Here is a 26,969-nt window from a genome sequence, read left to right on the forward strand (position 1 = left end):
CGTTGGTTTTCGTGGGGTATATATATATGTATGTAGTTATTATTTAGACATGGTAATATAGAGATAAATAGTTAGACAAAGATGGGGAGACAGAGACAGAGACAGAGATAGAGACAGAGAATAGATCGGTTAATAAGGCATTTAAGAAAGACAGTTCCCGCAGTTCCAAGAGCAATTCCTTATGAGATATACATATATATTATAGAGACAGAGACAGAGATTCAGACTAAACGCAAAAGGGACAGAGACAGCAGGCAGCGTCGGAGAAGGACGGCAACACAATATATATATATATATATACATATATGTATATATAGATAACTGAGGCCAAACTGAGGAAAACGGAAACGGAAGATAACAAAACGGAAACTAAAGATTGTATCCCCACAAAACACACAGATACACACACAGAAAGACACACACACACACACACACACACACACACACACAACAAAATCAGCAATGATCGGGTTTATATTCAAGGTAGTTTATGTCTGAAATAATCCCAAAAACGAACACACAACGTAACTCTAAAACACAGGCGCCAAGCTCAATATACTCAAAATCTACTTGGGAAGAGGGGGTGGACAGGGCAGCACATTATTAGCAGTTACCACAGCTTGTGGGGGTATGAAGGTGAATGTTTTTTCAAGGGGCCTCAACAGTATCATTATTCAACAGCAGAGCAGCAATACGGTTCCAAGGAAAAGGAATATTATTATAGATCGGGCGAGGATGAAGCAGGAAGGCAGGAAAAAGTAGGATGTAATAATAATACAATACAATTTATAACACACTAAATAAGCAAATAAATATAACAAGTAATAAAGGTGAGTTTGGGTTAAAAAGATGTGCATCTAGTGAGCAGGGCAACTTGAGATTTTCAAACTTTTGATTATTCCATAATTTTTCGTTAATAATCCGTTAGTTATACAATTAAAAGTTTGAAAATCCAAAGTTTTCTTACTAACTGGTTGCTAAAAAGAAGACCTACAATAACAGGCAGGAAATACCATGAAAGCTAAACTTCAGGAAGACCTTTTTTACGAATGAAAAAGAATATGTAAACTCAATAAAAATAAAATAAATAAGTAAACGAAATGCAAGTAAAATAAAAGAAAACAGATCAATACAAAGCAGAAAATAAGAATAAAGCATAAGGTTCAAAAGAAAAGACTAGATAACAATGATAAAGCCAGGCCCAGGTGTATTTTTTCCAGGAGACTCGCAGGGAATCTCCCACAAAAATCCTTGACCAGGACATGAGATACATGATACATCTGTATCTATCTACGATAAATTACAAACAGAAGATCGATTGAAATAAATAATAAACAAAATAAGGAAATCAAATGGCTTACGGCGCGGCTGGGGTGATTGGGATCGGTTGCTTGGTGGCTGGGATTCGACAGGCAGGGCGGGCATGGAAGCATTGTTATAAAAGGAGGCGGGTGGAGTGGCTGGAGTAGAGGCTGCTGCTGTCGTGCCGCTGCTGCTGATGTTATTGTTGTTGTTGATGCTGATGATGTTGCTGCTGCTATTGCTAATGTTGCTGTTGCTGTTAGCGCTAAGCGACGGTGGCAACTTGCTGCTACTGTTGCTAGTGCCTGTGACTGTGGTGACGGTGGTATTGTTGCTTGCAATGACTGATGCGGCTGCTGTGGCTGCTGCAGCCAGTGGTGTTTGTGTTGGTATTGGTGGTGAATCGACAACGGTCTGTCCCACACTATTTAGCGCACCTGTCGACTGCGAATTGGCCATCGGATGCTGCGCCTGTTGGTGAACCTGGCTTTGACTCTGGCTGCTGGCCAATTGGGACTGCGATTGCGACAGCTGCTGGCCGGCTGTAAGGCCTCCTCCGCCGGACGCACTGGTGGTCAAATGCTGTGTCTTGCCCACGATCAGTGTTACCTTGTCGGTGATCGATTTCAAAGTGGCCACCGCAAGTTCGTGCGTTACGTTCTCCAGGTTCTTTTCGCTCTATTAAAGGAATATATATATATATATATTTATATAAATGATCGACTATAAAGTATATCAAGATAAATACCCCGTTGGTGCGCACTCCAATCAGCTTGTCTCCAATGTAGAGACGTCCGTCCACCTGAGCCGCCCCACCATCCATTAGTTTCGTCACATAGATGCCATTATCGCCCGGGATATGCTGATTACCAATGCCGCCCGCAATGGAGAAGCCCAATCCCTTGCCACCCTTGACCAGATCAATCTCAATGACCTTGGGCCCACTGACACTATCCCGGGCATCGCCAGCTGCGGATCCAGGCGCCGGTGTGGTGGCCGTTCCGCGTTTTCGCTTAACATGAAGCTTCACCACATTACCCGCTTTCTTTAAAGCATCCACGGCGGCGGCATGTGGTACATCCACCACGGACACCTCGTTCACGGAGACAATAATGTCATTAATGCTCAGCCGTCCGTCGGCGGCAGCTGCTCCGCCCGAAATGAGCTTGGTGATGTAGATGGAGGTGTCGGTGCCGATGTGCGGATTATCCGTACCGCCGGCAATAGAGAATCCCAGTCCGGAGTTGCCGCGCTCCAGCTGAATGTCCTCGTACAACCAGCTGTCATCGCCATTCACCTGTAGGGGGATTATAGATAGTTAATTAAAGGTTTCAATCCACAAAATATAATTACACGAAAAGGCGACAACGCATAAAAGATGATGATGATTAATGGGTGGGTGGGTTGTTATGTGTGGGGTGAGTAAGTGTCGCGGTGTCTCACAGTGTTTATGACGTAATGGGGGCTTCGAATATTATCCTTGTATATAATCTTAATCATGTCAATTGGATTAGGATTATAGGTAACGAAATATGAGGCAAATTTTAATGAAGTGTGGCCTATATATTTATTCAAAAATGTGTATATTTGCTAACATTTGAAAAGTTTTTGTTATTTTGCTCAATTTTAGGTAACATTTTCTACTTATTGTTAAAAATGTGCGAAAAACACATAAGCTGCAATACTGAGAAGAGGATGCGATTCACTGGCCAGCTCCATTTATGCACTGTTTTTATGATGTCAGCATGGAAAACTCGATTATTTTGCAAACATATAAAATATGAACACACAGCACACAAGACGAAAACACAAATGTTGTTAAAAACGACGGACAAACGATGTTAATATTTAGCCAGATTTCCTTTTTGATTTTTAAAGAATTTGACTATAGGATTATATTAGATAATATTTAGTTTTAAATAAAACTGCAGTAAATTTAAAATAAATAATTTTAAAAAACTTAAGAAACATTCCACACCGTCTTAAAATTGTTTAAAAATAAAATTATATTCTTATTGTGCTTGAGGTTTACAGTGAATTTATAAATATATATATATTTTTTTTTAATAATTGAAATCTAACTCAAAGCTATCTGGTAATTTCAAAAGTTTAAATATTTATTTTTTAATGGATTATAATTCATAAAGACCAAATATTCTATTCAAAGTTTATCGAAAATGGCAAACTGGCTAAAATATCTGACAGATTTTGAAACCATCTTGGGGGCTTACCTTTCCCGAAGACGCCTTATGGAGCTGTAGAAAGAGAGAGAGAGTGACGCCAGAAGAGAGACAGAGATTTAGAGGATTCAAAACATTGAGCTACAATACATTGACTTATAAATACATATGTACACTGTATGCATATCCCCCGCATTATAAGCCAGATTAACCCCTCAATGCCACACCCCCGCCGGAGATGGGAAATCGTGTCAATGGCGTCGTCTCTTGAATTATCTGGGCCGTAGCCAAAACTCTCGATGCAATTCACATGTTTTCCAATTAACAGACGACCAAAAAACACGAAAAAAAAAACAACAGCAAGCAGCCCGCTAAAAATGGCAACAAAAGCCACACACACACAAACAGCTTGCTTGCACAACCAAGATCTTAGAGGGTTAAGGGGGTTGGGTTGGCTTGTCTTGGCTTGGGCTGGGTTCAGTTCGGTTGGGGGTTATGGCATCGTTAAACGAGTTCAATTGATTAGCAGTCCAGTGTAAATGAATTCATCAAGCGCCGCCGACAGCAACATTAACTCTAAGAAAATGAGCGAAATATATACACATATTTGTTTATAAGTATGTGCATTGCAGTGTAGTGCACACCCCACTAGCTCTATTCAGTCTGGCGAAAAATTGCCAATTAACCCTTCCTGGGAGTGGGTCAGATCAAGTATACGCGTAGGGAACCCATGTGCTTACAGAGTATATTAATATAGGGTTTTGGATAATCACTAGAGGAATCACCATAGCGCAGGCACAGTGTTCACTCATCATAAAAGGTCCTTTGGCTCAAAAAATCTCTTTTTTTTTAATTTTGTCAGGTTCAATTGAATCTTTTTGTTATGCTGATATTTCAGTATTAACATATTATTAATATTGAGTTTTAATTGGGATTTGGAATGATTTTAAATAGTACAATTTCCTTCAGAAGGATAGAAAGTTAGCCAGTTAGAAACAAATAACAAAGTTCCTTGAATTAAAATTTTTATAAATTGTATCTACAAGCTATAATTAAAAACATTACAAGTTTATATTATCTGGTTAACACTGTAACGCAGCACTTGGGCTAACAGGTTCGTGCCGCTTCTGCTTCCGCTGACAACTCTGGTTACACTTTTTTCCAACCAAAAAACAAAAAAAAAAAAAAAAGAATTATAAAAAGAAGAAAAATTACATCATAAAGTTAACAATCGGAACTCACTTAATAAGAGCGGGCGTGGTGCCGGAGGTAATGGGGAAGAGTGGGGAGCTGTTGGGACAAACAAACACAAGACTTTGAGCCAACTAAACCCCTAGCAAAAAAAAAAAAAAAAAAAAAAAAAAAAACACGACCACAACAACACGCAACATTAACGGGGCCAACGAGCTACAATCGGTCTTTTCTGGGCCTTCGTTTTTCTACCTCTTTTTGGCTTTTGTAAAGTTGCACACCCTTGAAATTAGTAGACGGCACTAAAGCTAAAGCTAGCGAGGAGCCAAATCATATCATACAAAGCTCTTATCTTATCTATGATAAACATATGCTTGGGCTCTTCAACAGTACATGTATGGCCATACACAAACACTCGGAAATGCGGAAAACCCAACGGCAGACGACGATAAAATTCTTAAGCATTTGTAAGAAGGCAAGAATTCCAATTGGGGTTATAAAAGCGTAGAGCAGAGAGATGCTGCCGAGATGGCCATAAAGTTACACCAAAACCCAAGCGTACAGCACACAGTCCAGTCCAATCAATCAAATGACTCATGGCTGTGTACCCACTTTTAAGTGCTTGACCAAACATTCGCCTTGCATGCAAAGTGGCTTTAAACCCAAACAACCTCGAATGCTAAATGAAATCTAATGCACATTGCACTTGGACAGAAAGCGTAAACAATAGTTGCATCTATCAGATATCAGAATATACACTGATGTATAATCAAAAATATCATCAAAATTTGTGTGCGAGATTTACAAATTAAATGCAGATTTCAAAATAAATATTCACATTCTAATAAAACCAATTCCTAAAAGAACAAGGTTATTTTCTGTATAAATTAGGGAAAACCAATATGACTCAAAACTGAAAATACCTAAGAACTTTTCTATTGAAACTTATATCATTCATAAATCCAGAAGAAATCAACAGCTGAACGAGATCAATGACAAATTTGAATGCGTCAAGCTGCGTTGCACTTCATTGATCAAATCGAAAGCTAAAATTGTTGGCAAAATGCCCAGGGGCTTTACTATATGCGATGTGGATGTGATCAGACATCTGACGAACGAAACGGGACGTGACGATGATGATCGCGGTCGAAACACCTGCGAGAAAACCGAAACGGAAACCCAAAGCCATTATTCCATTATGCCGCCCGTGGGGGAGAAGGTTGAGGGTAGTACTAAAATTATGGATCAATATATGTAAACTTGTCCTTCGGATTTATTCGTTGCTACTGCTACTGTTTGTTGCCCAGACGTGATTTGTTTATAGCTTTTTTTTTTAAAGGAAAGGAAATGGATGATAAATATAAGGCGTATTGTACTATATCTGACTAGAGTTAATCGCTTTGCTTTGATTTATGGAGAATAGCAATAACATAAGTACAGTAGATACACATATTAACAATTTAAGAATCATAGTTAAAGCTCTATTTAAATTTATATTAAAGTTCACCACACACTTTTTATATTTTTTAAATATTTATAAAATATGTAAATTATAGATAAACATTATATTGATATTTAACAAACTGTCGAATTACTTATTTATGGATTCATTTATAAAGAAACATTGTTTTAGCCACATCACACTAGTAATATTTTTTCTTATAGGCAATATTCTCTGTAAATTCCTTTGTTTTTGTGGGTGGCAGACGAGACAGAAATAAAACTATTTGTAGCAAAAAACGAAGACGGTGAAGGAGGAGCAAGCGAGAGGGCCAGACTCAAATTGGGGGCGACAAGTGCAGCCATAGAGAAAGAGCGACTAAAGATAGCGGAGAGAGAGAGGACCGGAGAGAGAGGAGAGTGGCCAGAGCCGAGAGGCTACGCCTGCGCTGAATACGCGAGCGAGATATTAAGGGCACCAACAAACAATAATAATAACAACAACAAAAATGGAATGGAACAATAACAAGTCAAACAAAAGCAACGGCCAAGAAGAGGAGTGAGAAGAACCGTTGGTCGAGCATTAGAGAGAGATGGTGAGCGTTTCTTTCATTTTTTCTCCTTTTTTTTTGTTTTTGTTTTTCGCTGCGAACGCAATGCAAAGACGCTAAAATGATGACAACGCACCCAACTTCTACACATGGGGTGTATGCTTATGTGTACGTGCGCACACTCGCGGGCACAGTGTTAGTACGAAGTTGTCCATTAATATTTATTTTAAATTTAAGAAACTTTCCTTTATAAAAAAAAAAAAAATATTCATCGGTAAAATATAAGTAGCCATAAAATAAGAACTATTATTTGTTCAAATGTTTTTTAGAGAGTTTTGAATAAACACCACAGGTTACTGATATATTTCTCAAAACGTAAACCAATTCCAAACAATTTCCGGGAACTAAAGACCACAAATTGCGCGATCGATCCCCCATTATTGGGACCTATCCTCTTGCTTGCAGCTGTGGGCAAACACTTGTATATATCACACATGCCGCCTATGAATCGAGGAAAATCGGCTAGCTAGCTAGCTTTCGGTGCGTCTGCGAATTTGATTTATAAATAAACCATGGAATCATCGAGCACTATGCTATATATGTGCCACATATATAGAGCACAGATTGCCCAAAGCTATAGACTACGAATTATGGATATTTTTGACCGATTTTTACCGAATCCAGGTTGAAGAGCGATGAGACTTTCTTTATAAAGCCACCGCCCCCGCTGCCGCCGCCGTCGCGCTTCTTTTTCCTTGTTGTCATCACTGCTGCTGCTTTTTAATTTTTTTTACTATTTATGTATTTTTCACTTATTTCAGATCGCGTAGAGTTGAACAGAAAAAAAAGAACGAAAAAGAAACACAAACACCGCTCTACACACTGACAAAAGCCGGCTGATGGCTGCTGGGCGTGTGTGTGTGTGTGTCGCTGCTTCCTCGTAACTATTTCGCTGCTATTTTTTAGCTTTTATTTCAGCCCGTTTCGTCGTCACCGCCGCCGACGATGATTATCCAACTTTGCACTAGATAAACAAAAATTCACACATATCGAGACTTTAAGTTGGATTTATATATAAAAACCGCACACGCCCGAGCGCAAGTTGTTTTCGTTTCTATTTTTCTTTTGTTTTTAGCGATCTCTTCACACCGACGGACGCTGAGCAAATGTCGCCGAAACAACAAAAAGGCGTAACACACAAAAATGCAGAGAGTGCGAGCGAGAGCGAGTGAGAGCTGGAGAGCGGCGCCGCTAAATTATTTATTTATTGTTGTTGCTCGGCTCGACAGGCAAATGGGAAATGGGAAAACAACAAAAAACACAGCGAACAGCCGTCTCGTTCGCTCTCAGCCATGCATGTTCTGGAGCGGCAGTTTTGTATTTTTGTTGGTTTTGCTGTTGCATTTACCAGAATTCATGGCACGCACACACACTCGCCTTGTTTTGTTGGCATTTTTCCCGTTTCGATCGATAGAAGTAACTATCGGCCAACTATCGCGGCTGCTCTTGCCTTTTTCATTCACGCTGGCAATGCTCTCTCACTCGGATAGGCTCTCTCGCTCTATCTCCCACACCTTGTTATGCCGCCCGTAATGCAAATAGGAGCGTTAACGTACACTTTCAGCCTGCACTGACTCACACCGTTAACCGCAAACTCCGTAATTCACATTTCCAAGTTTGCGGCACAAGACAAACAAAAAAAAAAAAGAAGTTAAACCGAAAACCGAAAACAACGAAAACACCCAACGAAGAACAAGAGACCGATTGACAGTGTGACCGTTCAGGGATCGCGGAATTAAGCTGAAGAAAAAATACCACATTTAACAAGTGGGTATTTTTGCTAGCAGTGTGCCCATATTAATAGTGTGCTGTGATCGCGCCAAATAGATTTCCAAAAGAGAGTAACGTTTATTTAAACTAAAATTTACTGAGGGTCCCAAATATCGCTTTAAATTGGTTGCCAGTAGTTAGAGCGAATGAGAAGAAGAACACAAAAACACGCGCATCTGGCTACTTAAAGCGCTGTCATGTTCCAAATATTTCAAATAATTATTTAATAATTACCTCTTTTAAAATGGCATTTTCTTCACTTACTAAAGAGCAATACTTGAAATAAAAATCAATACAAACCATAAAGACATCCAAGCAATAATAAAAAATAACAAACATTTCAAATAAAAAGCGCAAAAATATATATTTGTTTTGTTTTGGTTTTACATTTTTGGTTTCTTAAATTAAAGTCAATGTTTATTTGCAAATAAAACATAAGCATAACAAAATCATGCAAGAAAACGTAAATAAATTCAATCAAATTGTGATTTATCTGGAAAAGAAATACATAAACGTAACAGAATCATGCGCACATTAACTTAGTAAAAAAAAATTATATTTAATGGCCAGCACAGTATTTCGTTGCTTTAATATAAAGAAAATATGTTACGGCTGTTTGCAATTTTCTTGTTTTCCCTCAATTTGGCTCGTTTTCCTTTTGTTTCTATAAAGTTCTGGCCAGGCCTGGCCAGGGACCAGGCCAACTACAACTACCGGAAGCGGAAATGGGCGACGCTTGGCCCACAAAAACGAGGAGGCCGACTCGAGCTAAGCGACTTAAGTAAGTAACGATTCGTTAAGGAGGCGGAAAAACGGGTGGTGGTTGGTAAGTATAAAATAGGTGTGCTCCCAATTACACTGGCTTTATTGGCGATTTAAAAATGGGAGGCGTTCTTGTCGACCCAACTAACTGAATAATTAAGGCTTAGATGTATTTTAAGTGCTCCCTAAACTTCTAAAGCTTTTTTTATAGGTTTTTTATAGGTTTCCTATTTGAATAATATCTTCCATACTTTTGGCGAGTGGAATGTGTACGTTGCAATAGATTTACAAAAATGTATTTTTAAGAATTATCTTGATTGATTATAGCTCACATTTTTCCAAAGACTTTTATCGTTGCCAGACTTCTAAGTCTGTACGATTTTTTCCTTCTGAAATTCTAAGGATTTTCTTAGCTATTTAAGATGGTGGAATGCGTACGTTGCAATAGATTAGTACAATACACAAAAATGTACTTCAAACAATTATAGTGCTTAATTATAGCTTAAGTTTTCTCAAAAACTTCTAGCGTTGCCAGACTTCTAAGTGATCCTTAATCATACGATTCTTTTTCCCCTTCTTCTGAAATCCCCCAAATGCCGTGCAAATGGGAGCGGCCTTCATTCAAGGTACGAACTAATTAATTCTTTTTGAAAACAAAAAGGGTGGGCACTAATTACAACCTACTGTTTCCACTTTCCCAGTTGGTTACGCTTTCAGGATTTCCCCTCTCTGGAAAATGGTGAGAATTGGGCTGCCTCGAAAGTGGGCTTTAGCTTTTTGGCTGGATTATTATGGCTGTTAAGGTGTTGGCGCTGGTGCTGGTGGTAATGGTGTTGATTCTGATTTTGATTCTGATGTCGATGGAGGCTGACAAGGATGCGATGACTCTGCGGTATCTGTATTTGTATCTGTTTTTGTGTCTGTGTCTGTATCTGTGATATCTGGGATGGATTTCAGCTAAGGCCATTGGCACAAATGATTAAATTGCAGCGACTTACAGTCTGCGACCCGCTCCTAGACTTGGATCCTTGCTGCGATGTCTGCTGCTGTTGCGATTGCTGCTGCTGCTGCTGCGGCGAATGAGAGCTTCGCTGCGACTGCGTCTCTGCCGGTGGCTCCTTGGCATTTTCCGTATCCGATTCAATACGCATCCGCTGGTTCTGCGAAAATAAATTTAGCAAAATAACATAAAACAAGGATTTACAAAAAAATTATTTATATAATTATATTTTTAATATCAGCTAAGTTTGGCCCACAACTTTTCACAATTTCCTATTAAAAATATGGCTTTTCTCGAAGTTTTGGTCACACTAATGTCCTGTTTCCAGCACACTTACATTGGCACAGCAGCAGGCATAACGGCAAGCCACCCCACCGCTCCCCGACTCGCTGTCCCTCTCCTTTTCTTTATCCTTTTGCTGTCGCTCTCGCGATTGATGCGTTTGTTGTTGTTGCTGCTGCTGCTGCTGCTGTTGTTGTTGCGGCGGTGGACCCGTCAACTGACGTCGACGACGACGCATCCGGACCGGCGAACGCGAGCCAACATAATTGGAAAAGCGGCGACGCGAGTGCCGCACAATCGACACCCAATCGATCATTTCTCACAGTGTATATGTACTATTTTACTTGTGTAAATTAAAGCTCTAGTTTTTCTTTCAAATCGGTGGTTGTGGTTTCCTGGCTTGGTTGATTTTCACGCTCTTTTCAGTTTGTGCCTGTCATGTTTTGCTGTTTTTTTAAAGGATTTTGTATTTTTTTGATATTTTATATTTCGTTGTATATTTAAATATATTATTTAATTTATGTTTTATTTATAATTCAATCTAAAATTGTTTTAATCAGGTTTTCCTATTTAATCTTCTTATAAAAACTTCTAAGACAATGTGGCAACGCCAACGCTTTAGGAACTTCTCAAAATTTGGTACAGTTTCTCACTAAATGCGATACTGAACTCAGTCAGGGGTGCCCTAATTTGCTCCCTCGTACATATTACTCCAGAATTGATATGATTATGAATAATTAAGTGAAAGCATGAGAAGTATGTATGCAGAAAAGTGAGGGGGCATTGACATGTTTTACTTTTCCTTTGAAGAGTTGCGATAGCAACAAGTTGGGTACACACAGCCCCGGGCGGGCGGGAAAGCGGGAAAGTGGAAAAGTGGGAACGAATGGGATTGAAATCAGCAGCCTGTCATCTTTTGTGCTGCTCTGTCTATCTCTATCTCTCTCTGTCTTTGTTTGTGTTTCACCGGTTTTACACACACACGAACACACACACACCTCAGATGAAAATCTGTTTGCCATTTCAATTTTTCTTTGGCGATGTGTACACGCAAGTAATTGCCACCCACCGCCCACTCACAAAAAAAAAAAAAAATTAAAATGAGAAAAAGGAATACAGTGGTTGCAAAAATGTTGAGAAAGACACTCATCTCATGATATATTTTTTGCCATCTGAACAACGAATAAAAATGACTTAATTCTGGTCTTTTCCGGTTAATAATCGTCGAAGAAAATAAATGTCTTGACTTTGTATAAATTCCAATGAATCATTATGTGTTTTGTTTTAATTCCATTTATATTTTTGGTATTTATTTATATGGTTTAGTTTTTTTTGATAATATTTATTAGTTTACTTTTTTTGTTTAATTCTCTGTTTTATTATTAATTATTTATCCTTAGGTTTGAGTATGTATATTGTGAAATACATATTTAATTTTTTTTTGTTTTAAATAGATTAACTATTATAAACATTTTATTATATATATTTTAAAAATTTTAAGAGCTCGCAAAATACTTTCAAATGATTTTTCAGTTTGGTTTTTGTATTTCAGTTTGATTTAAGTTTTAAAATTTCAATTTAAACTGTGTTTTTCTGCATTATAATATATTTGACTTAAAACATTTTATGAAAGAATATTTTTAAAGAATATTTTTCAAATAAAAACAACATTTTTCTGCTGATAACAACCACCGTACTTTTAAAGTTCGATTTAGCATTCGATTTATTTTATAGAGTGTGCCAAGGCCCGAATAACGAATAACGAATACACCGAAACAACGAATTCTGAATGCCAAATCGCTTTTTGTTTATAGCCAGATCAGATCGGTTTGGATTGGAGGAACATGTGTTCAGTTCTGTATGCAAAATTAGCGCTGGGAGATGGACTAGGACTAGGACTGGTCGGAAAATCCAAACGGTATTTGGCATGAAGGAAAAGCCAAAGCAGTGGCAGTGCGAGAGCTGCCAAAATAAATAGATTGATATATTGCCCGACTTGCTTCACTGTTTTGCTGTTTGTTGTTCTTGCTCTTTTCTTGATTTAACGATGTTTTCCAATGCCAGACGCTATATAGCCATGAATGAAAAACTCAATGGACGGAAAGACAGAGGGCAAAAAATGGGGCGGAGTACATAAGGAGGTTGAGTTAATGAAAAAAAAAAAACCTACATAAAGCAAAAACACAAAAAGATATATATATATATATATATCAGTAGAGGAAACAGTGAAAACTTTCAAGTGGAATCTGGTTTAAAAGGCTTTATGTTTATTTTTAATTAAAGGTATCTTTTTCTTGAGGTTTTCTTAACTTTTGATATTAATTTTTAATTTAAATAATATTTTTAACACATAAATCAATTCAAGAAATCCAAAAATTTAACTTTAAATTTTATTTTTAAATTATTTTATTTTATTATTTAATTATGTTGATCATTTTTGATCATTTTAGTCTTGTTTAATATTTTGTTTTCAATAATAATTATTTATTAATAAATCTCTGTTAGTAATTTATTTATTTTATAACTCACTCTCTTATTAATAATAAATTTCTCACTCAAAATATATTGAAATTCCAAGTATTCCTATCGATTTCTAAGGAAAATATGTCGACCAACATTGCCGGGAATTATCACGATTTGCAGCAATTAATTTAAGTAATGTCTCAATTAACTGCTGTGCAGGTTTAATCACTTTTAATTTGCGGCACCTGCTGTCGGCGGTGGCTTTAATTTGTGAGCGATTACTGTGCAGGGCCTGGCGGGGCGTATACGTAATATTTGGAAGGGTGCCTGCTCATCATACGCCCCGTGTGCCGGCACCATGGTTCACCTGCCATCTTGTAAATGCCCTAAACTTTGTCTTGTTTAAATCTTGTTTTCAGTGCTTGTATGTTTCGCTGCCTTCTTAATATATTTTTCTCTTAGGTATATATTCTTCTTTTCTTTTTTTTTTTTTTTTTTGTTTTCATTTGATGTGTACATTCTGTCTTACAATTATGTAAAATGTTTGTTTTTTTGGCGCCAAAGGAGATGAGTGATGGACACGCATGTGTCAGGCCCAAAATAAAGGAACAACAAGAAAAACAGACAAAAAAAATGAGACCGGCCAGCGACTGATAACGGGATAAACAAAGCGCGACAGAAGAAGTGAAGAGAGAAAGAGCACGCGAGGGGTCATACACGCAGAATAAAAAAGGGCATTGACCTTATTTGAAAGTCTTGAAAAGTCTTTAAGAAAATCTGTAACTAATTTTCAAAAATTTAATAAAATTTTCTTTGTTGTAATCGAGAAAAAAAACATATTTTTTAAGGCCCAAAAGTAGGCTATGATATTCCTGTTTTTCTGTAAGTTTAATATTTATCAATTCTTGGGGTTTCCCCCTGTGACTTTTATATTTTCTTATATTTTTTTAAGTAATCTATTTATTTTAATATTAAAATAGGCTAAATAAATTAATAATAAATATATTAATAACATTCTCCAACCTATGGTTTCTTAAACATTTATTTCACATAATTTTGTATTCAAAATACTTGTAATAATTTATATTTTTCAATTTAATTATTTATATTTTTTATGTCAAAAATTGCCAACACACTTTTCCTAGTTCTTAGTACTTTTATTATTAATTGTTGTACTTATTTAGCTTAAAAATAAGCATGTTTTGAACACACACACACACACAAAAGGAAAGAACTAAAACAAAAAGCCAAACAATTCCGGCAGCTTTATATTGTTGTTGTTGTTGTTGTCGTTGGTGTGTGCGTGCCCGCTTAACGGGGGTTAAACATCGTCTGAAGGGGGTTAAAGGTGATTCCACCCCCCCAGCCCACGCTCCTCCGCAAAGAATGAGAAATAAAGAACAAATCAGACAGACACGCGCCGCTATGCTAAAATTTTTGTGCGACTCGACGCGTCGACGGCACGACTGTTACTACCGCCTTCGCCGTTCCGTCGTCGCAGCCGTTTTCCTTTCAGACGCCCACCCACCCGCCACCTAGCCACGTAGCCGCCCATCCACCCACCCAGCCGCCCCCCTTTAGAAACCAGTCCACACCAGACCCGGACCCGGGTCTGGGTCCGGGCACAAGTCCGTCCGAAGCAGCCAAGAGCACTCGCTCGCTCGGCTGCCGGCGGTGCTGCTTCGGCTGCCCGGCCAAACAATTGACACGAAAAAAAAATATACAAAAAAATAACACAAAAAAAAAATACTAAGCACAAAATGTATAGTACCCGGTATAGCCAAAAAAAAACAAAAAACAAAAAATAAGTAATGGGGACCTTGGGCAATCGTTCATTGGTTAGCACTGATAACAAACATTTGTCGGCATTCCGGCAGCATCCTTCAAGCCTCAGGCAGCTTGTGCCGGCGGTACAGTGGGCCCTCGCTAGCTGCGACGCCACTTTTTACTTATTTATTATTAAAAATTTATAGTAATAATTTACTCTGGCTGAATAATTAATGGTAGACTCTGTTTTTTGGAAGCTATAAGATCTATTAATATTTTTTTATTAATTCTTTGTCAAAAGATATATATAATCTTTACAGATATATTCCAATTTAAACTATAGCTAAACTGAAAGTTAGTACCAAGAAGGTATTGGAAAAATATTTAAATATATTTCTTTAAAATTTATATTAAATTTTAGTTTTTAAGTATTTAATTGTACTTTTATCTTTGTAAATTTCTTAGAATTCTCAAGTGATTCTTAGAATTCTCAAGTGATTTTTACAATTCTCAAGTGATATTTTTGAACAAAAAGTTAAGAAAACATGTGTAGCTTCATACTTCATACTTTTACTAAACCCCTTTTTGTTGATGATCAATTTCTTTTAAAAATCATTAAAAATTAACCCTCAAAATAATATAAACTCTACGTTTTCCATAGCCAATAACCACGGCTTTTTCCGAGGACCCACAGCACGCTTAACGTTTTACCGTTCGTATCGCTTACCGTTGCCAATTTTGTTACGTTCCACACGTTTCATCGTTTCGCCGTTCCGATGAAAGTTGAACGGTTTCACGATTTTACGATTTCACGATTCACGATTTCACGACCTCACGATTTCAGTACGCATGTCCCAGGCGACAAGCCGCAGCAACAATTGCAACAACAATAACGAACTGGGTGCGAAAGAACAACAACCAGGGGAGCAACAGAGACGGCACGATTTGGTAAGAGCAGGCGAGGGCGAAAGGTTGTGAATCTGAGCCTTTATGTCTGCTCGTGCCTTTCACGGTGGCTACAGGCTACAGCACACACCATCATCAATCGCGTCGAACCGAAAACTAAGCCCAACCGAAGAAACACTAACTGACGACTAAGGGATACCCCTTGAGGGGTTTAAAGTTCTCTGGTGATTTCAACAAAAAGTCTTTATGAGACAAGATGATTCTTATAGAATGTAGAAACACTTTAGTTAAAAATAATAAATATCAAATTTAAATCTTTTAAAATCTAGAGTTTTTAAATCTTTTATTACAATAGTTAAAATGAAAGCGTAATTTTTAAAACAAAAATAAATAAATAGATATGTAAATCTATTTAGAATAGTGTGCATTTCCTGTAGCATACTTTCCGGCTTGCGTTTAAGAAAACGAAATATCTAAGAAAACTCTTATGTTCATAGTTCTTCAAAGCTAACCATAGATTTAAAATCCTGTAAAAACATGCCAGGCATCTTCCTCTTTTTTAATAATCAATATTAAGCACACATTTCCAGGCAATTGTACCAATTAAAAATCTGGCTAATGGGTATCATTATTGCTGGCCTAGAATGGGGTAACGGTTGTCATAGCCACTTAAGCCGCATCCAGGGACATCTGGGCGTAAGGACATTCAACCAGGCCTCTTGCTGGGATCGAGTGCCTGTTCAGTCCTGCTCCTCCTCCTCCCCAATCCTGGCACTCCATCTCCATCCTACGTTTTTCAACCGTTTTCATTCGCCACGTGTTAAGGACCCAGGACATGTTCAAGAGATTTCAATTAGCTTCGGGCCAACTAATGGCTGTGCTCTCGATTTTTTTCTACATCCATTACCGCGTAGGAGGGGAGGCGGGTGGCGACATTTATGAGGCGGGGCGGTGACGGGGACGGAGACGGATATTAACCCATTTTTCGCTAAAGTGACATTTTTCAACCCCAACAATTTAGCTGGCTTTTAACATGGTTTAAGCCACCAAACTAACCTAATTTAATAACAAATTTTTGTATTGAAATTAAAACGATTTCCAATAAATGGATATACATATGTATGTAATTTGATGTAGTAAAAGCTCAAGCCAAAGCAATATGTATATTCTTGCCTTTCTGAGGTGAAAGTTTTTATTAATAACATTAGTAAAAATAACTAAGGCCTCGAAAATAATTAAAGCGGCATTCAAAAGATATTTTTATATTTTTATTTTAGTTTCCAAATTTTATTAAAAATTAAATTAAAATATTTTTGTATTTAAATTAATTTTTAAAATTGTAACTGCCTGTAAAATAATTCGTACTGAGCTGAGAAAAGCAGTAAATATTGATATATCGGCAATGTACTGATATTTGACGCCATACTCGATATATAAATCGATACTTTAACGAAGCGATATACATATGTGCGATATATCGATATTATGTTTAATATATCGGACAATTATAGTCGTTAAAGGTGACAATTCAATTGTTTAATAAGAATTGTAATATTGTTTTTATAATATGGATATTTAAAAGTCAAATGTGATATTTTTCGATATTTTTAAATTCAAAGTTTATGATATTTTCGATATGATATCGATATCCCCTCGATATATATACATTCCTAAATTAAGCAAATTGATGCTGTATAGAATAAATGAATATGACTGATATGAAATGCCGTGTGTGCGAGTGCAATCTTACCAAGATCTCTTCCAATTCGCTCTTAAATGTTCTGCTGAGCGCCTCGGCATGCGCTTGGGCACTGACATTATTCGCGATCTGATTTTGATTCGGGGCTGATTGGTTGGTTTGATTGGATGAGGCGTCGCTGTTAAACTCATAGGCGCAATTGCGATTTAAATTTGAAGTTTTGATAAACTGTGCGAGAATCGGATATAGTAAGTAGTAGTAGTAGTAAGCATGGAGAGTGGAAGAAGAGAAGAGAACAGAGAACAGTATAGAGTGGGGCAGATCGAGTAAGAGCAAGAAGAATAGACTTGAAACGGGAAATAATATCTCAAACTCAAAGGGAAACTGGAGGAACCATTGAAAAACATTAAAAAATATATTAAACTGATCTGAAATAATATAGCTATATATATCGGAGAAAACGTGGTGGAAAACAGGTAAGAATATATATTTATAAGATTTATAAAAGCATAGGAAAAACTCCAGGCTTAGACAAAATAATACCTAATATTTAGGTAAGATCTGGGATGGAATACAAACAGAGAAAAGTCTGCCAGTATAAAGAACAGATCTATAAATAATATTTGAAAATCAGACAGAAACTGGTTAAACTGTATAGAATATAGGATAAATCTAAGCGTAGGAAAAACTATAGGACTTTAACTGATATTTTCAATAATTTGAAATATGTATATATATATTATGAACGATGAGATCTAGAGCTTTAACAGATGAACAAAGTGAACAAAGCAAAATAAAACTTTTGAGGAAATGTCACGAAATGATCTTGAAACCAAAATCAAAAATCAGTGTGAACAGGAGGTATTTCTAGGTATATAAATCTATGATTTATATGTTTATACGCCTCTCTTGTACATATAACCAACAACCCAAAACACTTGTTCACTATATCTATGTGTATAGGAAATTATTTTAGCTTCTGAAGTCTACTTACATCGGCTATTTTAACGGACTGCCCATCCTTCTCCCATTTGGTTGCAATTTGCAAGGTCTCCGCTGTCTTTTGCTGTATGCTTTTCGAGTCATCCAATAATGTCAATTCATAGAATTCTTGTATATCTGCAAAAAGGAAAGAAAGTTAATTATTATTTTATAGTAATATGCATACAGTCTTAGGACTTATTTAACTTCTTTATTTGAGGGACAGAAGTTGAATTACCTAAGATCTCTCTAAAAAATTTAGTTACTTTTAGGGTAAGTAACTAAGTAATAGCACATATTAAGGACCACATATACTATAATAGCACATAATAACACAAACACGTGCCCACAAGTGCTCGCCACCGTCACTTCAGTCAGGCTATGTTAGAACAAGTTGGGAATTATACGTGCACACGTGTCAGATTTTTTGCCAGGCAATTTTTAGGGTGAATTCGCCATGAAATGAAAAATTGACCAGGAATACAAGTGGAACTTGCCCTTAAATTAAAAAAGGAACTAAGCAAATCAGATCGCCGTAAATTTAAGAAAAATAGAAAAAATAAGCCTGAAATATTTGATTTATGTTATGGTGGTTTGCCTTGATTTGATGGTACCTTTCATGGAAACATTTTCTTAATTCTAGAAAATTGTTCTTAATTTTATTTTTGAATATAGAAAAATGTTTGTATGTAGTTAATAAAGATAATTACATTTTTAGTTTATAATATTTAGAAATAGTATAAATAGTGTTTTTACTTCGAAACCACCACTTAAAGTGCTAAAATTAAATAAAATATCATTCGAAATTTAAGAAATTTTTTATTTTATGAAAAGCTTGTAATCATAAGTTGGTAATTCGTCCATTTTCAGTTTTGTTTTAATGCGATTTTAAATTCTATTAAAGTATTTAATGTATTATAAATATCCATTTTAATATCCAAAAATCATCGTCGTTTCTTAAAGGGCTTTACATTCAAATTTAACATCGCCGACCTGTTAGAAAGAAAGGAAATTCAATTAATTTGTTTTTATAATTTCATTTTAAATCAAATTTACTTACGTTCAACACTGGCCACTTGTATTTATTGAAGTTTCCATAGAACCACCGATTCACAGCCTTTGTTTACAGTCCGAGGGTCTTGAAATCTGCTCTGCTTTTCCGTTTGCCAACTCAGCGAAAAAATTAAAATCAACTCGAGTGGCCAAACAGCAGATGAATAATTAACCACCAGCAATTCTTGTAAACATAAACAGCCACAGTCATGGGTTAACATTGAATAACGATAACGAGCCAGTGAAGTGCAGCCAAATAAATAAACAAAAATATTGAAGACGAATTTTTCCAGATTCTACAGAAAAAATATGATGAATATGCACGCGGGACACTGTCAGAAAAATAATACGATTATGTAGGATGTTTATATATCGAGATGAATAAAATATTAAACCTTTTTATATAGAATTTTGAACTATAGAAAAAGTATTGAATTTTACCTTTAAATATTGAAATTATCGATATAATAATAATAAAAAAAATGGTGTACTTAAGTTTTTTGTTTCTTATTTCAATTTTGATTGTTATGATATATTAAACCAAATATCGATGTATTACATTACAACTTTTGTATATCGAATTTTTAAATATCGAAAAATTATCGAATTTTTTTTTTTAAATATTGATATTATGGAAATAAATCAGAAAATTATGTATTTCATTTATTTGTCTCTTTATTTCGATTTTATTGTTAAGATATATTAAACAGCATAAATCCATATGTTTATCGATACATTAAAATATTGATTAATATATATATTATTGATTAATATGATTGATTAATATATATAATTATTGAGTAATATAATATATAATTAATATCTTCAAATACTCCTTAAATTAATTTCAAAACCATATCATCATATATTTCTAATATGTTTAACTTTTAATAAACTCCTATTAAGCGGTAGCCAAAAAGTAGGCAATATTTTCCATTTCTTATTTAGTTGCTTAGTTTTATAGGAAAATCTCTTGACTTGGTTCATCAGAGCCCATATCTATTCATATTTTATGTTCAAAATTATTAAATTCATTTCAGTGTCAGGCAGGCAGGCAGCCAGCTGCTTTGGCGGAACTTAGAAACTGTCAGAATGCATCTCAAATGCACACATTTCAATGCAAACTGACAGCGGAAGTAACGGGGTGCAATATGGGCCGGCACAAGAGAGGGTTACACACACCCACACACCCACACACACACAGACACACGCTTTTGCCACCGCCAATATGTTTCGCTTCAACAGCAGTCAAGTGGCCCAAATGGGATACCAAAAGAAACCCCACTGAAGCTCGGAACCAAAAATCTGTGAACAAAAAATATATATGAAAAAAATTGAAACGAAATCCATGGCGCCCATTTAATTTCCTGTGCACGACAGCAATCCCGTTATGTGCAGTAGGGCGCAAGGAGGAAGCAAGAGCGAAAGAGAGGGGGCGAAAAAAGCAGGGCAGGAGCATTGAATTCCATGGGATATAGCGATGCCACCCAATATTGCAGGGAAAAGTACGCGCAGTCATTGAAAAAGTGTGTGTACATATGGTACAGGCCACACTCGTTGTGGTGAATTTTAACTGTCTGTTAAAGTTAATTAACGGTTGATAAACAGAAAATAAAAAGTTAGAAATAATAAAAATAATAATAAACTTGGGTTGTAAAGCTTAAATTCAGTTTTTTAATTTTAGTTAATTAAGCTTAACCTAACTTTCTGTTATTTTTTATCCTCCAGATTAATTAGCCGATATAGAAAAACAGTGAATAAAATGTACTTGGGCTGTAAAGCTTAAATTTAGTTTGGTTTTTCATAAAGGAAAAAATGTATAGCTAATTTTAGTTAATTAAGCTTATCTCTGCACTCTGTTTTTTTTATCGTTCAGATAAATTACCCGATACAGGGAGGAAAAAATAAAAAAAAAAGGTACACACTCACTTTATAAACATAAATAATAGTTCAAAAGTATTTACTTCAGGTGTCAAAGGTTAACCTAAAATAATTAAAGACATCTAAAACCTTCTAAAAACCCTATTATAAAATCTTCCATTTAACGAGTGATCACTGTATGTTCCCAATAACCACCATCGGCATTTCAGTACGTTATGCAATCGATTTGGCCACTTGAACTTAAAATGAGTTATCGAATACTTCGGAATGCTGCCCGCCAATGGATTCTTTAGTTCTTCTGTTATTTTCCCCAACCATTATTATTGCTCATTCAATTTGGTTTTCTTTTTTTTTCCTTTTTTGTTTTTATTTTGTCTTTGTTGGGCCAACATTTTTCGCTTAGCTCAGCTGAATGCCAATGTCGAAGGCAATAGAAAAAAAAGATGCTAAACTTTATTTCTCGCCATCTTGAGCCTGGGGGGGGGGGAATTCCGGGAAATCGATAAGTCCCGGTAACACAGGATCCACATAATACACTCATAGAAAATTGTACCTTAAAAAATCGATAAAAAAGCCTGTATATTTAGAAGATTTTTGTGTTTATAAAATTCCGGAAAAGTAATTATTGATTGTAGAAAAACTTTCTTAGTTTAGGTTTTTCCTGAATAACGAAATATATTTTTATGAGTGTATTCACAGTATCTGCATATGTAAATGAATGTATATATGTACATATGTACCTTCTATGCTCATGTGCAGGTCGCAGATGATTCCAGTTCTAGGCCAATTAAATTGGGATTAGGGTTTGGGACTGGGACCGGGCCACGTGCAGGTCATGCTCCTTATGACCTCTCATCGTTGGCCCTCCTCTCTCTTTGCTTTTTTTTATTGAATAAAAACTTTGGGCTAAAAGTTTACAGATAAAATTCAGCAAACAAAATGCCAACTTTCAAATAAAAAATTGCCCTCAATTTGAGCACAGTGGACATCCGTTATAGTAAACAATTATTATTAAGGTATAAAGTAGATTACGTTATATGTCAAGTTATTACAAAAATAAGTTAGGGACAAAAATATATACGGGATAACAAATAAGCATATATTTCAGTTTAAATGTTTTCAATTTTTACAAATTGTCAATTTCAGATAAAAGAATAAAAAAAAGAATATACTTTTCAATTTATTTAATATTATATTAAATTTAAGATGAATACAAATCTTAGGTACATTTTGCACATTTCTTTAAATCGGTTTACCAACTGTGTGTACCTAACCTAGGTACATACATATGTACATGTTAAAGTATCTTCTGTTGTATCTCATTTTCGACAACATTAATACATTTATATCCATTAAAAAATTACTCATTATTCGTTTTTTTTTTTTAAATTTTTTTCTGACAATTAAAGAGGAAGCAATACAGAAAGAGAGATATAGAGCAAAAGAGAAAGAGAATTAGAATAAAATGGGGAAAAGCCACGGACAGACACCCAACCTCAAGTTGAATACTACACCCCAAAGCACACGCACACTCGTACACACCCAGGTGTTGGGCGCCTTTCATGTGTAGGGATGCGGCTAATACCTTGTTAATTATTTCTCGGACACATATACACAACACTGGGCTGGACCTTGTTACGGTGTACAGTTGTACAATAAAATAAACTGAAAATATTATATACAAATTAGTTTTGATTCAAAGCTTAAGTTCTTAATTCCTCAACTGAATCTTATTTTTAATTGGCAAACTAGTAAAACCAAGTAAACTTAAGAAAATATATACATTAAAGAAAATCCATATAAGGAAAATCTATACATTATAATAAGCATGAAATTAAAATTGAACAATGTAGACTCTCCCCCCTTTGCCACATCAATACTAAACATTTTCCTATGACTGGCATTTTTTGTGCAAATTCTTGAGCCTTATAGAAATGACGGACACTTTCGGTCACGAGGTGCGGCAGCACAGCATTGGGGGTTTGGGAAATAGGATAAATTTGGCAATGACTTTGAGTTAAACAAAGGCCAGGACTTGATGTGGAGAAGGTATAGGGATCAGGCTCGCAGGGAAATTAATTCTCTAACCTTATACATATATACATATATGTATATAGTGTAATCAGGCATCCTTTGCTAATATTATTTTATAAACCTAGGTTTTTAGCACATTGTGTATTCAACTATTCATGTAAACCTAGCTTTAAAACACTATTAGACTTGTTAAAAAAAATCGTAAGCCCCATAAGAAAATGCCTGTTAATTGCAAATCTAATTTTCCAATACAATTCTTTTAAATTAGAATCCAAAAAAACCGCCTTTTAGAGCATTTTTATGATTATTCTATGATGGGTAATTTTACAGGGTTTCTTTTAGTTTTCGTCTTGATTTTCTGAGCGCGGGTTTACTTTGTGAATTTTTTATCAGTTTTTAAAAATGTTAAAAATAAAATACTATTATTTTAAATATATTTTTAACAAAATAAAAATGCTAAAAAAATTTTCCAACATCTAAAAGTTACAATTTCCGAAATCTTCGTCAAAAAAAAGATATAAGATTAAGAATATCCTAAGGTACTTTTCATCAGTTTTCCAAAAATGTTAAAATAATAAAAATACTATTATAATTAAAATACTATTATTTTTAATAAATTTAAAATAAAATAATAATGCTAACAGATTTCGCTTACATCTAAAGTCTCAATTTCCAGAATCCTCAAAAATAAAAAGATTTCAAAATACGTTTTACCAAAATCAGAAAGGTAATGAGATTGTGGGGTCCACCCTAATGCTCAGCTCCTGTTTTTTAACGTGTCACGTGTTTGGCTTGTTTGCATGTCGTGTGCCAGTGTGTGTGTATCTGTGTGTTTGTCAGCCGTTTAACATTTCTGACACGCCAAGCGCAGTCACTGAAACTGTAACGGTAACATGGGGCACAGGCAGAGGCAGCGGCAGCGGCAGAGGCAACGATGGGGAAAAGGGAGGCACAGGCACAGCGGTCTAGAATGAGGGGAAAGGGGGGAACAGGCACTGAGGAGCAGAGAGGAGAACGAGAAGAAAGAGGAGCCTAACGAAACGAAACGGATTATGCAACTGCCACTAACAGCGGGCAACACAGTTTGCACCCAGGGGGCCAATACAAGGGGGGCCGTAGGGGGAGGCGATGGCCGGGCGGAACTTTTGCAAATTATACAACAGGCAAGTCCCGCAAAACAGACAACTGCAGACCTAATAGATGGACGGGTCGACAGAGACGCAACTATTGCCATAGAAAGAGAGAGGGCGAAAGTGGAAGAGAGAGACGGAGCAATGACAGCAAATTCAAACAACAGTGCTGCCAAATTTTAAAATAACCAAGTGTGGTTAAAGTTTAACAGGGAAACGAAATAAACACACAAAGTTCAATGAAATTTTCTGCTGTCCAAAATAAAATTTCTTAGAGAGAGATATAAAATCATGAAAATATTAATTGAAACTAAATACATTAAAGATTTCTATAAATATATAATTTTAAAAAATATAATAATGTATTTAAGAAACATATAGCTTTATTAAAAATATTTTAGAATTCTTTAGAACTGCAACTTTATATCTGCATCTTTTAATTGGTTTTTATTGGCCATTAATTTATAAATTTAAAAAAATATATATTCTATTTAAAAAATATATAATAATAATGTAGCATTCTGGCTTTTACTATATCTTAATATAAATTTGTTTTTTTTTTCGCGACTAAATTGCTTTATTTAAAGCTATGGAAAATCTTTTCATAAGCAAGATTTAAAATAAAATTTAAAAATGAAATAAATTGTAAACTCCAAATACAAATAACTATTTTAAAGAAATATTATAAAAACTAACCGAAAATATATTAAGAAACTAACTAAAACACAAATATATACCATCCCAAATGAAATTCTTCTAGCTTTAACAGATCCCGAGATCCCTTAGATATATTTCTATATATATATTATTGTTTCTTTTATGGCCAAATAATGTTTATATATTCGTCATTTTTATGGGCCTTTAAAATAAAGAAACACCTGACTTGACCATAAATATATAAGTTAAAAAATAGAATAATATATATTAAAAATATATAATAAAAATATTCAAATATATTTTCAATTATATCTCAATTTGAAATTGTTTTCCTCGACTAAATTGATACATTTATATACCATCCCAAATGAAATTCTTCTAGCTTTAACAGATCCCGAGATCCCTTAGAGTTACCATAAAACTCTTAGAGATATGCAAATAACCAAATAAATGGGCTTCCTTCTTTTTTATGGCCAAATAATGCTTATATATTCGTCATTTTTATGGGCCTTTAAAGTAGAAACAGCTGACTTGGCCGCATTACTATTGGCCAGAACGCCTGCTGTTCGCCGGTGGTATTGCCTTCTATTGCGGCGCTGCTTGGGTCGTTTTGACCCAAATCCTATGCAATATTATGGTTCTGCTGCTGTCGCTGTTGTTGGTGCTGCTGCTCGTCAAGTGGAAATAATTTGCAGCAAGAAGAAACAAACGAAAAATCAATAGACGATAGGCAACTCTGCACAGATAACAACTACTTTTCAAGGATGTTTCCAGCCCATCAAACATTTCCTTCTAACATTTCTTGGCATCAAGTTTACGACATAGTTTCGAGCTTAGCAATCATCATCATTGCATTAGGCTAAACTGTTTTTATTGATTTGGATATAGCAATTTTGTTCAAAGACATCTCTAAAACCATCTTGGAATCGTAATTAGTGGGATTTACTCACCTAACAGCGCTTGAAACAAGCGAGACTTAAATATGCGTATAACGCGTTCGATTGCAATACGCAGCGCCCGATCCTGCGGCTCGGAGAGTCTAGCGTGATAGTCCTCGAGCAGCTCGAGAGCGCGATGAGCTTCTGCAAAATATACAAAAAATAAAAAGAAACAGATATAATAACAGTATATAATTAATATTAATATTTAATATATTTATTAATAGTGAATATAATAAAATAAAGATTTCATATATTTATTATATTATATTTAATCAAACTATTTTTATTAGCGGTATTTAAGTGATTTTGCGTTGATTAAAATTAGTTTAAAAAATATATAAAAACGAAAGACATATAATAAATACATAATTAATATAAATATTTTATATATAATAATATTAAATATAATAATATGAATATTTAATTTATAAGAATAATAAATATACAAATATATACATTTTTAATGTATAATATTTAATGTAAGTGTTAAAAATATTTTTAAAAAAGAAAGAAATATAATAAATATATAATAATAAATATAATAATAATAAATACATTATAAATAATATAAATATTTATTGAATAAAAATAATAAATATAATAAAATAAATATTTAATTTAAATATTTATTTAAACTATTATTACAAACAAAATTTAAGTTAGTTGAGTTGATTAAAGTTAGTATACAAAATATTTATAAAAAAGAAAGATATATTAATTGCATAAATTAATTAATTAAAATAAATAATATTTATATAATAATAATATTTAATATATAATATTAGCGTTGATTTTGCGTTGATTTACTTAGTGCAAAAAAATATAGATATAATAAATACATAAGTACATAATTAATATAAATATTTATTGAATAATAATAATAAATATAATAATTTAAATATTTAAAATATAATATTTA

General features: G+C 34.9%; 1 protein-coding gene and 1 long non-coding RNA gene across 25 annotated transcripts in view; one reads left to right on the forward strand and one right to left on the reverse strand.

The window, feature by feature from the left end:
* The window catches only part of dlg1 (discs large 1), a 48,552-nt gene that overhangs the window by 13,272 nt on the left and 8,311 nt on the right, over window positions 1-26,969 (reverse strand). For 7 of the 24 annotated variants that reach the window (XM_017180951.3, XM_017180941.3, XM_070288478.1 and 4 more), the window contains 6 exons: window positions 26,060-26,191; window positions 18,368-18,492; window positions 17,425-17,601; window positions 10,255-10,416; window positions 2,051-2,599; window positions 1,362-1,980 (listed from right to left, as the gene is read on the reverse strand). In XM_017180951.3, coding sequence (XP_017036440.1) covers window positions 1,362-1,980; window positions 2,051-2,599; window positions 10,255-10,416; window positions 17,425-17,601; window positions 18,368-18,492; window positions 26,060-26,191 — 1,764 coding nt within the window. Of the gene's footprint in view, window positions 1-1,361; window positions 1,981-2,050; window positions 2,600-2,897; window positions 3,214-3,533; window positions 3,558-7,339; window positions 8,421-10,254; window positions 10,417-17,424; window positions 17,602-18,367; window positions 18,493-26,059; window positions 26,192-26,969 lie in introns of those variants that run through there. The other 17 variants (XM_017180956.3, XM_041775004.2, XM_041775003.2 and 14 more) reach the window with 8 other exon arrangements.
* LOC138929186 (uncharacterized) lies at window positions 8,828-10,259 on the forward strand. The gene is made up of 3 exons (XR_011445633.1): window positions 8,828-8,957; window positions 9,167-9,275; window positions 9,958-10,259. It is a non-coding gene; the product is annotated as an uncharacterized lncRNA (long non-coding RNA).

Source organism: Drosophila kikkawai, chromosome X (assembly GCF_030179895.1).
Source record: "Drosophila kikkawai strain 14028-0561.14 chromosome X, DkikHiC1v2, whole genome shotgun sequence".
Lineage (NCBI taxonomy): Eukaryota > Metazoa > Arthropoda > Insecta > Diptera > Drosophilidae > Drosophila > Drosophila kikkawai.